This window comes from Panthera pardus, unplaced genomic scaffold (assembly GCF_024362965.1).
Source record: "Panthera pardus isolate Hobbes unplaced genomic scaffold, ASM2436296v1 HiC_scaffold_10, whole genome shotgun sequence".
NCBI lineage: Eukaryota > Metazoa > Chordata > Mammalia > Carnivora > Felidae > Panthera > Panthera pardus.
In genome coordinates, this window is record NW_026526655.1 from 89,078,600 (window position 1) to 89,094,517 (window position 15,918).

At 34.5% G+C, this 15,918-nt stretch overlaps 1 protein-coding gene across 4 annotated transcripts in view; it reads left to right on the forward strand.

Moving 5' to 3' along the window:
* The window catches only part of LRP1B (LDL receptor related protein 1B), a 1,871,086-nt gene that overhangs the window by 1,143,281 nt on the left and 711,887 nt on the right, over nucleotides 1-15,918 (forward strand). For all 4 annotated transcript variants that reach the window (XM_053909160.1, XM_053909154.1, XM_053909157.1 and 1 more), the window contains exon 15: nucleotides 4,547-4,669. In XM_053909160.1, the coding sequence (XP_053765135.1) occupies nucleotides 4,547-4,669 (123 nt within the window). The remainder of the gene's footprint in view (nucleotides 1-4,546; nucleotides 4,670-15,918) is intronic.

The following is a 15,918-nucleotide window of genomic DNA, read 5'->3' on the forward strand; positions in this document are numbered from 1 at the left end:
CATTAGTTTATATATTTCATATTAGGTATAGAGACTTCTTACTTCACATATGATAAAACTTGGAGAAGAGTCTAAGAAGCATGTAGAAAAGGGGATTTCTTCCCTCCTATCCTTCTGATGAAAACTTAGATAAAATAGAACAGCAGTATTCCTTTGTGGTGACAATTTATGTATTTTGTTATTTGCTAGAAATAAAAGATACTTTATTAACAAATGTTAAGTTACTAAAGTTTGTAAACACTTATATTTTATTATTTTGAGTATAGCTGACACATTGTTACATTATTTTCAGGTGTACAATTTAGCGAGTTGAGAAGTTTATATACATTATGCTGTGTTCCCCACAAGTATAGCTGTCATCTGTCCCCTAGCATTGCTATTGAAATATCATTGACTGTACTCCTTATGCTCTGCTTCTTATTCCCATGACTTACTCATTCCATAACTGGAGACCTGTATCTCCCTTTCCCCTTCACCCATGGTCCCAACCCCCAACCTCCTCCTATCTGACAACCATCAGTTTGTTCTCTGTATTTATAGTTCTCATTCTGCTTTTTGTTTATTCATTTTTTAAAGATTCCATTTATGAGTGGAATCATATGGTACTTGGTTTTCTCAGTCTTATTTATTTCACTTAGCATAATACCCTTTAAGTCCGTTCATGTTGTTGCAAATGGCAAGATCTCATCCTTTTAATGGTTGTGTAATATTCCTGTGTGTGTGTGTGTGTGTGTGTATGTGTGTGTGTTTGTGTAGATAATATTTTTCTTATCCACTTTTCTGTTGATGGACATTTAGGTTGATTCCATTCTTGGCTATTATAAATAATGCTGTAATAAACATGGGAGCATATATCCTTTCAAGTAATTCAGCACTAATATTTTAATATAAGCTTGTGAAATGTTTTCATATATCATCTACATCTTTATTACTGTTCTTTGAGAATTGTAATATGCCTTTAAATAATCTACCTTGAAATGCAATGTTTGTAGACAGAGTATATGCGTACTTACCTGCAAATGAGAAAAGCCCCTTTATCTTCTTAAAATGGACTTACATATTAACAACATACAGGTACCTTGTATCTGCACACCCAAATGATTGTTTCTGTCATATTGCTAACTAAAATTCATTCACTCACTCATCAACTAAAATTCATTCATTCATTCATTCATTCATCAACTAACTAATATTTATCAAACACTCGTCTGTTCAAGACTCTATTGTGGGTAGAGTAATTCCACTTCTCTTAACTAACATATTAGGTTTGGGGGGAAAGACAAAGATTTTGGCCCAGACAGACCACTATCTTGAACTTATTTTTAAAAGATACTCCTCATTTGTTTTCCTTCATTATTTGATTTTTTCAAAAGTAATTACTTCCAAAGTAATTTAATCTAGGATTTCATTATGTTGTTTTCACTGTGTTATTTCTCTGTCCTTTATTGATTTAATTTTATTTTGTCATATATAAAAGAGTTAAGAGTATAAGAGCATAAATTTTAGATTAAAAAATCCTTGTTTTCAATTATTTAGAAATAATTATAATAAATAATCCTTATTCTACTTTATTTGTTTTTTAATAAGGACTATTTATTTTTACACATTAGAAAAGTCATTTAAACCCTATCTCTTCAGTAGTCACATTTGCATATGAGATAAGCCTACCTTAAAAGCTTATTATAAAAATTGAATTAAATATATGGTATAAGTAACAAACAAATAAATAAATAAGGTAACTATCCCTGACATCGATCCACTGTGAATTTTCAAAATGATAGCTATCGATTGTTAATAGGCACTCGTTCATTAATATTGGTATATAATTTTTTTAATCTTTATTTATTTTTGAGAGAGAGAGAGAAAGACAGCATGAGCAGGGGAGGGGAAGAGAGAGAGGGAGACACAGAATCTGAAACAGGCTCCAGGATCTGAGCTGTCAGCACAAGCCTGACGTGGGGCTCAAACCCACAAACCACAAGATCATGACCTAAGCCAAAGTTGGATGCTTAACCAACTGAGCCACCGAGGCGCACTGTGTATAAAAATTTTAATGCTGTTTGTCATTAAATCATATTTTTAAGAGAATATTTTTACATGAAACGTTTTGCAACCTGCTAGAAATTCAATAAAAACTGCCACATGAGCTGTATCTGAAATATGTTGAAGTAAACTGAAGAATATATATGATTTAGGCAATTCTCATGAGAGATATGAAATTATTCAAATTAATTTAGATTTTGGATTTCTATCATGACAAGAGAATATCACTTCCTCTTTTTTAATGTATAGAATTCATTGAAAGGAATATATTTAAAAGATCAAGTAATGGTAATTTATTTTTAAATACTTAAATTTCATATTGAATAAGAATAGTAAGCATGAATCATGCTATTGAAAAAATAATAATAATGTTATATTTAGCATATATTTTCTTTTATTTTAAGGTTTTATTTATTTTTGAGACAGAGAGAGACAGAGCATGAACGGGGGAGGGTCAGAGAGAGAGGGAGACACAGAATCAGAAGCAGGCTCCAGGCTCTGAGCTGTCAGCACAGAGCCCCACGCGGGGCTCGAACTCACAGACCGTGAGATCATGACCTGAGCCGAAGTCGAACGCTTAACTGACTGAGCCACCCTGGCCCCCCATAGCATATATTTTCTATATGAAAATGTGACATGATATACTGCTTTCAGTACTTCCTTTTTACTGTTTTAAATTCTTCATATATTTCTCAAAATATTTGGATTAAATCAAAATTTCAATAATCTGAATGTTACTAAAGTAATGAATATACAGTTTGTACATAATATTCATAAAATATTGAGAACACCTATTTCCCTATGAAGTATTACATTTTTAGTCTATGGTTATGGAAGAAGCATGGCTGTATCTGAACACTACTTAAAAAAATTGCTACATCTCTTGGTACCTGGGTGCCTCAGTCCATTAAGCAACCAGCTCTTGATTTTGGCTCAGGTCATGATCTCAAGGTCATGAGATGAAGCCCTGCTTCAGTCTCTGTGCTAAATGTGGAGTCTGCTTGGGATTCTCTCCTCCCCCCCTCTCTCTGCCCCTGCCCACCCTCCACAAAATAAATAAATAAACTTTAAAAAAAAAATTTCTCCATCTCTTGTTGGAAAAAGTTTGAACTAAGCTTCATTATCCTCTGAGTAGAGAAATTGATACTAAAACCTGAATTATTAGTTTCCATAGCTTTCAAGTATATTTTTACCTTTTATAAACATACAAAATTTAATTTACTTCTCAGAATAATGAAAAGAAATGAATATATAATTCAGATTGTTTCTTGCAATCTGTAGACACACAAAATAATCTATGAGAATGAGTTAAATATTTATTGTATATAGCACCATTTTGAAGGTTTTTTTTTGTTTTTAAAGTCATTCCTTAATATTCGCTATATAGCACACCTAACCCAATACAATAATCTCATCTGTCACACCCGTCACATTTTTTGGCACTGTGCTTCAACTGCCAATACAACTTTAATGATTACATTATTTTAGTGTAGTCATTCTAAGTAATTAAAAACTATTTTTTAGTGTTTGAGTTAGAGTTTCTGATATAATCAAATGTTACTTATTGATACCTTGAAAACTGCAACATAATGTAAAATAGCCTGGACATTTACTTTGCCAATTAGATTGCTAGTGTTATAGACTTCTTTGTAACATTATGTAGGTATATATAGAAGTAAATACGCTTTATTTCTTGCCTTTCCATCTTCTAGGAATAAATGTCATCAAAATGATGATTACCCAGATTGTATAGAATCTCCAACCCTTTCAAAATTTTATGTCAGGTTTATCTTAGTTTCCAAGGATGTCTCACAGATGTTTATGGATAATACCTTTGTGAATCTCCCCTGCTTTATTGATATCTATTGCTTACCTTATCAGTGCTTCTGCTGGTTAGGTATACTGGGATGATCCACTGGGATGACACTTCTACCCTTGTGCATTACACATTCTACTGGCACTACAAGACCATTCATTTTTAAAGTTTCATAGATAAAACCTGTGTTTCTTGGACTCATCAATGCACTAACATGTCAATGTGCTCCTTGAACAAGAGGGAAGTATATTCCACTCCTTTCCCTTCTGCTCATTTGCTTTCTGTTCACTTAATATCCAAAGTCACATTCTAAGTGTTAATGATCTAATTTAGGAAGAAATCAGAATTGAATATACCAGGCCTAATCTGCTATCCTGGACAGACATCATCATGTCCTGTAACCTTGCTGTCTCCTGGTACTTATCTGCACACATACCTCTATATCTTCTAACCAACATGCAAATTCCTTTTATCTCCCGTGTGTCCTATATTTTTAAATGTTTCTGAATTTTACTTAGTGTTCAGAAGATATCCTGACTACATTAATGAATATGTAATATACATATGCTTGTATATGTGTACATTCTTATGCCTACATACATATCTTAGAAAGAATGTGAACCTTAACCTGGCTAATTTTGGATGGAATCACAGTTCTCTGACACATTCACTTCCCTCCTCTTACAGGTGACAACATGTGCCGAGTAAATAACGGGGGCTGTAGTACACTGTGCTTAGCCATTCCAGGAGGCCGAGTATGTGCATGTGCCGACAATCAACTTTTAGATGAAAATGGGACAACTTGCATATGTAAGTTTTCTTTGTGTTTTTGTATTTGTTACACTTATTGTTTGTACATATATTTTTGAAGAACAGAAGCATATGAAACCAAGGGGGAAAAAATCAAACTTGGAAAGAGAAATTCAGATAATCACTTAGGTATAATTCTTTTTAAACTACAAATAATTAACTGAATTAATTTAATTCAAAAAGATGACCAGTGATGAAGTTTTCCAGAGTATTTGTCACTGCTTCATAATAGTTTAGTAAAATATATATGCCACAGAAGACAGTATTTCATAAAATAGGGAACCTCACTGTTAGGAGCTACAAAAATGCGTAGTTGTTAGTTATATAGATGATAGTTGATGCACATTGTAAGACCTTCAACTAAATAGTTAATAAGGTTGATTATCTATCTTTGTTGTGAAGTCAAAAGAAGCAGACAAAAGAAGAGACTTAGGGAAATCCTACACTTTATCAAAATAGTGAATTAGTTGGATTAATTGACCTGGATTAAAGGCACTTTATTAACTTTTACTGACCGTCCTCAGTTTGTTGTATCTTGTTATTCTCATGTGGCCCTTTTGAAATTTGTTCTGTCTATACATATCAAGTCCCTTGCCACAATTATAGGAGCAATGATATGTATGTATTGAATACTATATAAATGCTTCTGGAATGATTTGAATTTGTTTCATGTTACTCATGATTTTCCAGAAAAACAGAACCAATAGCATGTATGTGTATAGAAAGCGATTTGTTATGAAGAATTGGCTCATGCAAGTATGGAGGCTGACAACTCCCCATATTTGCAGTCAGCAAGTTAGAAACTGAGGAGCACCAATGGCGTAGTTCCAGTCCAAATGCTGGTTAGGATGAAGACCCATGAAGAGCAGCCAGTGTTTTATTTGGAGTCTTAAGCCAGGGGAAAAAACAAAACAAAACAAAACAATGTCCCAGTTCAAGGCAGTCACGCAGGATGAATCCCTCTTATGTGCAAGAAGGTAGGCCTTGTTATTCAATTCAGGCCTTCAACTGACTGGATGAGAACCACCCACATCTGAGAGGGTGATCTGCTTAATATAGTCTATAGATTCCAATGTTAATCTTATGTAAAACACTCTAACAGACACACCCAGAATGATATTTGACCAAATGTCTGGGCCCTTTATAGCCTACTCAACTTGACACATAAAATTAACTGTCACAAATTGTTAAAGGATACACAAATAAATGGATTTTTCCATCACTGATAATGAGTGTCTCTGGGGAGGCAGGAGAAATAAGTATAATGAAGAAGACTTCAACTTAACTGAAATATTTGATTTCTTCTGAAGAAGAAATAATGTGAATAAAGGATTTTTTAAAGTTTTTATTTATTGATTTTGAGAGAGAGAGAGACAGTGCAGGCATGAGTGGGGGGAGGCAGAGAGAGAGAGGGAGACAGAGAATCCCAAGCAGACTCCAGGCTGTCAGTGCTGAGCCCTATACGGGACTTGATATCACAAACTGTGAGATCATGACCTGAGCTGAAATCAAGAGTCAGATGCTCAACTGACTGAGCCACCCGGGTGCCGCAAGGATTTTTTAAATGATTAAATATGTGGTAGTACTTGAGAAATATATAGAAAAAATTTAAATGAAAAATCTACCCGTAATGCTACAATCCAGCAATAAACTACTAAAACATTTTGATGTTGTTCCTTTTAATTATATATCCCTGGAGGTTATTATTTTTTACTAGTACTAATGATAATCATAGGCAAAATTTATTGAATTCTTGTATAGATTTCATGTTTCTCATAAGCTGTTAATAATCGTATAAGGAAGATACTTTTACTACTTCACTTTATTATTCAGAATGAAGACTTGAGAGTTAATAACGTTTCAAAATTCCCATAATTAGCAATCAGGACATTTGGAATTTAGCCCCTAACTTATTTTATTTTGGAGACCAAATTCTTAATTATGTTGCAGTGTTACAAATTTTAGATCATACCTTGGTATAATTTATCTTGTGCTTTATTTTTACTTAATTGGAGCATAAGTGTCTTATCATGTGACTACATCTTCTTTGTAGACATGACTTTTAAACCATTTATCCTCATTTTTCTACTTGATGTTTGATGTTACTTCTGATGTATTTTTACACACTATTTGTGCGTTTCCTTACTGTTTATGATCCCTTCTATATTTTAGCACATAGTCCATGGTCAATTTGTTGCATCTTCTTTACATCTTTTTTTAAGCATTTGGAATAATAACTCCAGCTTTAAATTCTATTACTTTTGAATTTTAACCATTTGAGATGAGGACTTTGGCTTTCTTTGTATTATTCTCTTTATCTTCCTAAATTTCATGCCTTATTATAATTTAGGATTTCTGACAAAAAATATTATTTTGAATCATTAATCATTGTCTTTATATAACAGGTTTTGACATATATAGCTAGTTTGTTGATCAATTTTATAATGGTTTCTTTTTGACCTGAATCAGTGCTTCACTAGTTGTATTGCTCAGTATTCAAACTTTAGCTCCTCATTGTTTAATTATTAATTTTCACTGAAGTGTAGGATAAGTATTAAAGTTGCTTCTTTAGAAGAAAAGAGTACAAAGATTGTATACTGTGGAGTTCTTTTGTTTTCTAAATAAGTCTCCTTTGCATTTACATGTGATTAACAATTCTTCTGAATATTAATTCTTGGCCAGACAAAAATTTTCTTCAAACTTCTAGAAATACTATTTAATTTAATTTAATAAATACTATTTAATTTATTATGGGATTATATACTTGAGAGCACAAATATGAATTTTACTTCTCTGGGAAAGCTTTTTTCATTACTAGTGGGATTTTTTTTTTAATTTTTTTTTTAACATTTATTTATTTTTGAGACAGAGAGAGAGCATGAACACGGAAGGGTCAGAGAGAGAGGGAGACACAGAATCTGAAACAGGCTTCAGGCTCTGAGCTGTCAGCACAGAGCCCGATCTGGGGCTCGAACTCACGGACAGTGAGATCATGACCTGAGCCGAAGTCAGCTGCCCAACCAACTGAGCCACCCAGGCGCCCCACTAGTGGGATTTTTAAATTGCCTGTAAGACAATTCCTGTAGAACATAATTATTTGAAGTATACTTTCTTTGAGTAATCAGGTGGTTTTCCTTCCTTTGTTCTGTGGTAATATTTTGTAATTCCTATTTTGTTGTTGTTTATTTATCATCAGAAAAGAAGAGATCTATCGAGGCCCCTAGTTTGTCAACAGACAAGAATTAAGCATTGCTTTGAACAGCATAAAATCTGTCTAGTTGTCCACTAGCCTAAATCATAACTTAGCTATTGAGAGAATAGGTATAGTTTATATGCAGATTTCTAATTCAGTTTTTAGTGTCTACCACACGTTCATCTAAAATTATTTTTCTGGTATAAAATGAGATATTCTGTTATACCCTCTGAATAAATCTGATACTTTGAATGGTGAACACACACACACACACACACACACACACACACACACACACAGTATGTGTGGACATCCACCAAGTCTCATCCTGACCTTGGTCTATCCCCAGACTTCCTCCTAAGGATGGAAGGTAAAGTGTAAGTATCTCCTTTTTTGGTAAGCACAGACCTCACAGTCAGTACTGTGGGAGCAAAGGGTTTGTCTAAAGATAGATAGCCTTGGAGCGCGTGGGTGGCTCAGTCTGTTAAGCCTCAGACTCATGATTTCAACTCAAGTCATGATCTCATGGTTTGTGAGATGAAGCCCTGCATTGGGCTCTGCACTCACAGTGTGGAGCCTGCTTGGGTTGTCTCTCTCCCTCCTTCTCTCTCTACCCCTCCCCACTCTCAAAATAAATAAATAAACATGAAAAAAAACAGGTTTATTCCATTTTTAGTGATATGAATTAGAGAAACTTTTGGCTGAATATTTAAATCCAGTCCTATTGGTCTTGTAATAAAGTTAAAATTCCCTTAAGATGGTGTCAGTCAAGTTATAAAGGGACTGAGTTTTCAAGGATCTTGTGAGTTTTTATCCTTCATCTTAATTTTCATACTGGAGTTAAACAGAAGGTCTATACATCAGATACTGATATCTTGATGAGTTTTTAAGCTTGAAATGTTCTAATTAGTTATTTAATTTTAATTGTGTGAATCATAATTATCTGGGTCATTGACTTCCAAATTATTTTTCTATTTCCTTAACTCTATGCCCCACTAAAAACTTAGGGATTCCTTATGAGGTGGCATATCTATACCTATATCAATATTGAAATAGAAAAAATACTAGCCATTGGAAATCTCTGTGTAAGTAAACATTGGGGGAATTTGGCTTGTAAGGAAACACTGTACATGGAGTTGGTCATGCAATTATGTTAGGAAATTTGTTTCATGACCGGACACATGTAATTATAAATTTGGTGAAAGATAGAAATGTTTCTGTATTCTTGGTGTCTTTCTAATCTCTACAATACACTGATGATACAACTTCAATGCAATATAAAGATACAAGAAAGAAGATTATATTATCTATACTTGTTAGACTAAACAATGTTAAATCAACAAAACCATGTGAGATGTTCTTTGACAAATTGTTGTTGCATTTGACTGTTTAAAACTCTACTGTATCTCTAATATGTCATGCAACTTGCCTAGGTTTCTTTCCAATGTAATGGAAAAAATTAGGATAGACCATAAAATTACTCATTTCTTACACAGAACTCAAAGTGTGTTTATATAAATTATTCCATTTCTCATATTTAATGGTAAAGGTTTTCATAGGATATGTTAACCTTCTTAGTTTTCAGATGAGGAAATTCAAGTGCAAAAGAAGTACACACAGAGTTTATGGTTGCCGAGTATGGTATAAAACAAATATGAGTGTGTGACTGATGTCTTATTAATACTGATTCCTCTGAGCTTCTCATCTAGTTCAGGCTAGATTACAGTTTTATGAATTTATCTCAGCTGGATTAACTCTGTAATCTGAGTTAACAAAATACATATTGCAACCATTGAGATATGATTGTTCTGGTTCCAGTCATCCTCATTGAATTGACATCAAATGAACAAAAACCCATTGGCAGTTGGTCAGGACAGAATTAAACACCAATGGTTGTTTCTCAGTGAATTTGCAGCATAAGGCTATGCCAGAGAGGCATTCACCCAGCAGAAAAATATTGGCATGCTACATGATTGATTAAGGATGAATTCTAATTCCATGCCTGGAAGGAATCAAGAATGAGAGTAGGCTGGACTCTTTGTCCTTGTGAATCTTGTGTGGCATGGGCAAATCCTCTCACAGTTAGAAATGAGGCCTGGTGTAGCATAGGAACCTGGAACTGACTGCCCCAGAGAGACATATGTAAAGCCCATTGATCAATTATCAAGTGAGGTTTTTTGTTTGTTTGTTTAATTTATTTGATGCCTTTGTGGGGGGAAATACTACATACAAAATTAATAAATGAGGATATGAATAATCCCAAGAAAGTAAGCTCCTGGAAAAAAAAAAAAGATAGTCACTATTTTTTTTCAACAGGATATTTTTGCCTAGAGTAATAAGACAGTAATTCTTTAAATTCTTCTTTAGTGGCCTGAAAGAAAAGACAGGATTTTCCAATGTGCTTTTCCTAAGAGAGCAACTTAAACGTATTGATCATCCAAGGGTAGCCTTGCACAATTATATGTCAGTGGTACTCTGTGACCTTCTTTACCTTGTGGAACACCAGATATATTCCTCTGTCAAAAACAGTGCTCCACTATGGCTAAGCCATTTATCTGTTCAGCTGTGACAAGCCTTATGTTCTAGGATATATGCAATCTAATGTGTAGTAAAAAGTTTAAGGCACTAAAAAGTTTAGAAGCCCCATCCAGATGAATATTTATGGCCTTCTGTGCATAGGAACTCACAGAAGATTATGTACCACTTAGGTTGGCTGCTCAGAAGACCACTCTATCTAATGAAAGGTCATCCTGCTGTGATATAAAGGAGAAAATTCAAAACCCATGGCAGCATTATTTGCACTGCCTTCCTATATAGGCAAGCTTATATACATCAAAACCACTACAACTTGAAGTTTTCTTTTAGTTGTTTTTTTTTTTTTGTCTCCCTGCCTAAATAAAGGGATAGTTAGAAATTCTCTCAAAATACAAAACCAATTTGTTAAATAAATATGTTGTGATGTGAGATGTATAAGGACAATAGAAATTTTATTTTATTTTTTGCAATGGGATTCATGCTTTTATGGCTAAGTTATAATGATTTTGATATAGTTAGCAGGTAAACATTAGTTGACAGAAGAGACAGTATTACTTTATATCTATGTTACCAGACTAGGATTAAAAAGAAGATAAATGAAGTTAGAAACATAGACACTTGTTCATGGGCACCATAGCTTATTAAACCAAGGTTAGGGACATATGTATCAAGTTCAATTGCTGAGCTGAGATCCAAATCTGAGATTATTCCAAATTAAAATAAAATAAACCAGTTTATTAGTAAAGTTTCTCCCTTTACTTCTTTATTTTTTTAAATTGTTTTAATGTTTATTTATTTTTGGACAGAGACAGAGCATGAATGGGGGAGGGTCAATGAGAGGGAGACACAGAATCTGAAGTAGGCGCCAGGCTCTGAGCTGTCAGCACAGAGCCCAACGCTGGGCTCGAACTCACAAACCGTGAGATCATGACCTGAGCCGAAGTCGGAGGTTCAACCGACTGAGCCACTCAGGCGCCTCTCCCTTTACTTTTTTATAATCTGGACATTTACTCCTGCCATCCCATTTTTTACTGGGAAGTAATTCTTGAGTGCATCTTTCCCTTTGTAGTGTATGGGAGGGTCATGTGGAGACCTTCTAATTTCAATGTTCTAACAGCAGGTATCATAGGATGTATGAAACCTGATAGTTCCTTGCTGGGAATGTTGTGATTCATGTCATTTTAGCTTTGATCCTGGTTAAATTAAAGGATTATTTATGACTTTGTCAGTTTTCTGGTGAGATCATGTTGTAATATTTTTATAAGAAGTGACCCTAGCAGTAGAATTACGGATTCTCCATCAGTTTTCAAATTCATAGTGCAAAGCACAGCTCTAAAGCAAAGCTTGCATTTCTAGCACTGGTTAATATACTGAAAGCAATGTATGTGTCTGCCCAAACACAGAAGTGCTATATAGGTTCAGTTACATTAAACATCAGAAAAGAGTGACTTTCTTGGAGGTTTCCTATATGTTCACTGTTTTGGTGTGGGGGAAACTTTATCGCTCCCTCTTTCTGTTTATCTACATATAAATCTTTTTCTCATCAATTAAATTCACTTCATCAATGATCTTGGGTGATGGTAGAAGGCTATTAGCTTTTTTAGCCACTTGAAATGAAATTGTTTTCCTGAAGTATTTATACAATCCCCAGAGATAGAATTTCTCCCTATAATAAGGTTGTGACATGGGATTATTCATCTCTGCTAATTCCAGTAATTTAGGCAGCAAGTAATTTTTAACATCTCCTCAATGCCTGGTTCTATTCTAGGTTAATACCTCTGTTCTGTATGTGACATTCCCTTCCTACGTTCAAGGATTTCAAATGGAAACATTAGATGTATAAAAATTAATTATAAAATTACTCCTTTATAGAGGTTTTTGCAAGGTAACAGAATACTAATCTTATTTTTTTCTAGATACTATTGGCTCCCTTAATGTGATGCCAAATATATTTGCTTCATCATATAATTTATTCTCACAAAAGTAGGTAGATTGCCTGGTCATCAACTGGGGTGCTATGATATACGACTTTGCCACCCAATTCCACAGAGTTAGGTCAATGCTGGGAAAAAAAAGCTCATGCTTTTTGAATGTCTAAATTGCCATCTTATCCAGATTATCACCTATCACATTAGATGTCTTCTTTTTGTTTTATTTTTTAAATGTTTATTTATTAGAGAAAGAGAGAGAGAAAGAGATCGTGAGTGGGGGAGTGGTAGAGAGAGGCAGAGACACAGAATCAGAAGCAGGTTCCAGGCTCTGAACTGTCAGACAGAGCCCGACACAGGTCTCGAACTCACAAGCAGTGAGATCATGACCTGAGTTGAAGTTGGATACTCAACTAACTGAACCACCCAGGAGCCCCTAAATGTTTTCTTGATAATGGACATTGTTAGCTCCAAAATAATCTGTCTTCTATCATTAAAAATCCTGCCCATACCCAATTGATAGCATTGATAACATGGTTTCTGTGTGACATAGAAACTACTGACTTGTAACTTCTGTCTACATCTGGAAGACTTGGGTTAGGACTAGAAAAAACTAATGATGTCAAATACTCAGTATGTTTTTTGTTTTGTTTTGTTTTGTTTTTTTTAATATTTACTAGTATGTCAACAATTCTGTAGGGTCTGAGATTTTTACCCTAGGCAAGCTAAAATGTGAACCTGTTAAAGCTTCTTAGATTCTGACAGAAGACCCACAACTCCTGGATCAGACACAGAAGATGTTATTAGTCATGTCACAGCAGGCAGCATGAGTTTCCTGTTCATATTCTTCTCCTTGTCCTACCCACCCCCAAATCATGTGGGGGCAATGCACAGGCAGGTCTAGGTGGAGGCTACATACACAGTGAATTTGTATTCACACTGAGGAACCTCAAGCTTGAGTCTACTAAAAAATCTTCCCAAACTCTGCCCCTAAGGAAGACATTATCTTTACAATTTTGGCCAAGAGAAAAAAATACTCTCTGCTCTAGAAGGTGGCATTATCTCTGTCTTCCACGGCTGTGAGCTATATAAATATTCTTGAAGAAAAGTCCAGAATAAAAAATGACACAAGAAGTATAGAAATGCAGTGGAGAAATGCCTCTTGTTCAACAAATTGCCAGGGCCTATAAGAGGACTTGCAGACACTCTTTAAAATGTCAAATGTATTTGTATATATTTCATTATATCTGTTCTTACAGATATAAACAATGCCTAACAGCTATTATGAATGGTAATGATATACAGTAATGACATTGATGTAGATCAATAACAGCAGTAAATATAACAAGATGAAATTATCCCAGGAGGTTGGCTCTATTGGTTTTCAAACAATTGTTCACAGCCTGTCATGAAAAATGAGAATAAAACTTTGGATGTTGTCATCATGTATTTTTGAAAAGTGCCAACTTTGTATTTCCAAATATCATTTAAAAATAACCAACTACCACACATATTTGAAACCATGTTTAAAACCAGTTTGGAAATTTTGCTTTTTTGCATTCATTCCATAATGATCTAAATATCACTTGAAAAACATTTGAACTCTTAACAGACTTAAAGACCTTATCTCTAAATTGATTATGTTAAAGAATAGGTAGTTTAAAAATACTAATTTGGGGGAGAGCAGTTTGTCCTTCCCTAGACACCTTGCTCTTCTTTAATATAATTGTAATTGTGCAGAAGCAGCTATAATTTCACCCTTGTATATGGATACCCTTGATCATTTCTTAAAACTGTCAATTGGGTTTATTTGATCAAATAACCATGTGAAAGCCAAGTTTTTTAAATTGGTGGGACTTTATCAGGAAAAAAAAAAAGATGGTTTCTGGGATTTTCTAGTCCTCAAGCTATCAAACAACCAAATTGATGTGATAATATCATAGAAGTAAACTATAGAGAGACTACAGGAAATCTTAAAGCTGAACTTAAGTTTAGGAGAAAACTGATTGCATCTCAAATGAGTTTTCTTATCTGATTAGATTTTTTTAACTGAGATTGTTGACCATTAGGCTTAATCACTATAGAATAGAAATTAATCAAACCACTCTTCATTAAATGCCCAGTTCTAAGCTGAGCTTATATGGAATCAAAGAAGAAATTATACCACCCTCAAAATCTTAGGGTCCAATTGACCAAATTTGGGACTCAAGTTAGGAAAGTTTGCATGCTATCGGTGATTGATTGTAGAGATTTTGAGAGGAGAGTTCTGTTGTAGAAAAGGCCAGACATATCCCAGTGTACTTCCACTTTGCTTTGGTTACTAACCCTCACAACTACTCGCTACTCTAAAAAGGCATCCTAGAGTTCAATGGGAGAACCAACGATTTGCCCTCTTTGGTTTTAAATTGTTGTCATTTCCTATTTGGAACTTGTTCTATATAGATAACTATTTACTTTTTTTTTTTTTTTTTTACTTTCAAGTGACCTTACAGAAATGACATCATTAGAGAAATTGCTGCTTCAGCATTTTGTTATTGAAAACGGATTAGAATTAAAAAGGGAGATAAAATTACTCTCAGTCCCTGCATATAGTGTCTGCCTGTCTGAGAGGGGATAGAAAAAACACAGGCTTACCTTTATTTGAATTGAATATTTCATTCACTGTACTGATTAGATTTTACACTTAAGGCCTTAAGCAAGAGTCTGAATTTAATGGGCAGTTTTTCTTTTCCAACCACAGGAACCCTCATGTCTTGTGCTTCACTGCATAACTCTCTGAAGCAGATTCTCCACAGTTAGGGTTGAAGGGTCATATTCCCTCTTCCATTCTTTGGAGCAGGGAAAATGCAAGGATTAAGGGAGTGCTGACACCAAGTGTTCTGGAAATGCCATATATGTTTTCCCAATATCCCATATTATTGACTTGTATATAGGTTTTGTGATCATTTATCAGTTCAAATGAGTTGTCCAAAATAAAGTTTAAAGCCATCAGGTGGAAAGATTGGGTTTGTTTCTCCTAACAATAATCTAACTTTTGATAATTCAACACCTTTTTAGTCCATGAAACATAAACCATTTACTTTAACCATTGCTACACATTCCTGTCTCTTTGTAAACTCTATTGAATCCACTCAAAGTGAACAATAACAATCATCATAATACTTTGTTTTTAAAATTTTTTAGTGTTTATTTATGTTTGGAAGAGAAAGGCTGGGGGGGGGGGGAGGCGAAGGGGAGGGGCAGAGAGAGAGGGAGACACAGAATCCAAAGCAAGCTCCATGCTTTAAGCAGTCGGTACAGAGCCCAACACGGGGCTCAATCTCAAGATCAGTGACATCATGACCTGAGCTGAGATCTGACATTCAACCCTCTGAGCCACCCAGGTGCCCCTAACACTTACAACTTGTGAATAAATCACAATGAACTGAATTCCTAACACTTGATTAGAGAACATGGAGTATACAGAGAAAATACTGCATAGAATCTGGATGTATAATGAGATAATTTTGATTAACTTAATAGTTCCATGAATACCTAACCAGACCTGAGTTTTTCTCCCACTTGCAGACCAGCAAAGTAAATGTGACTACCAT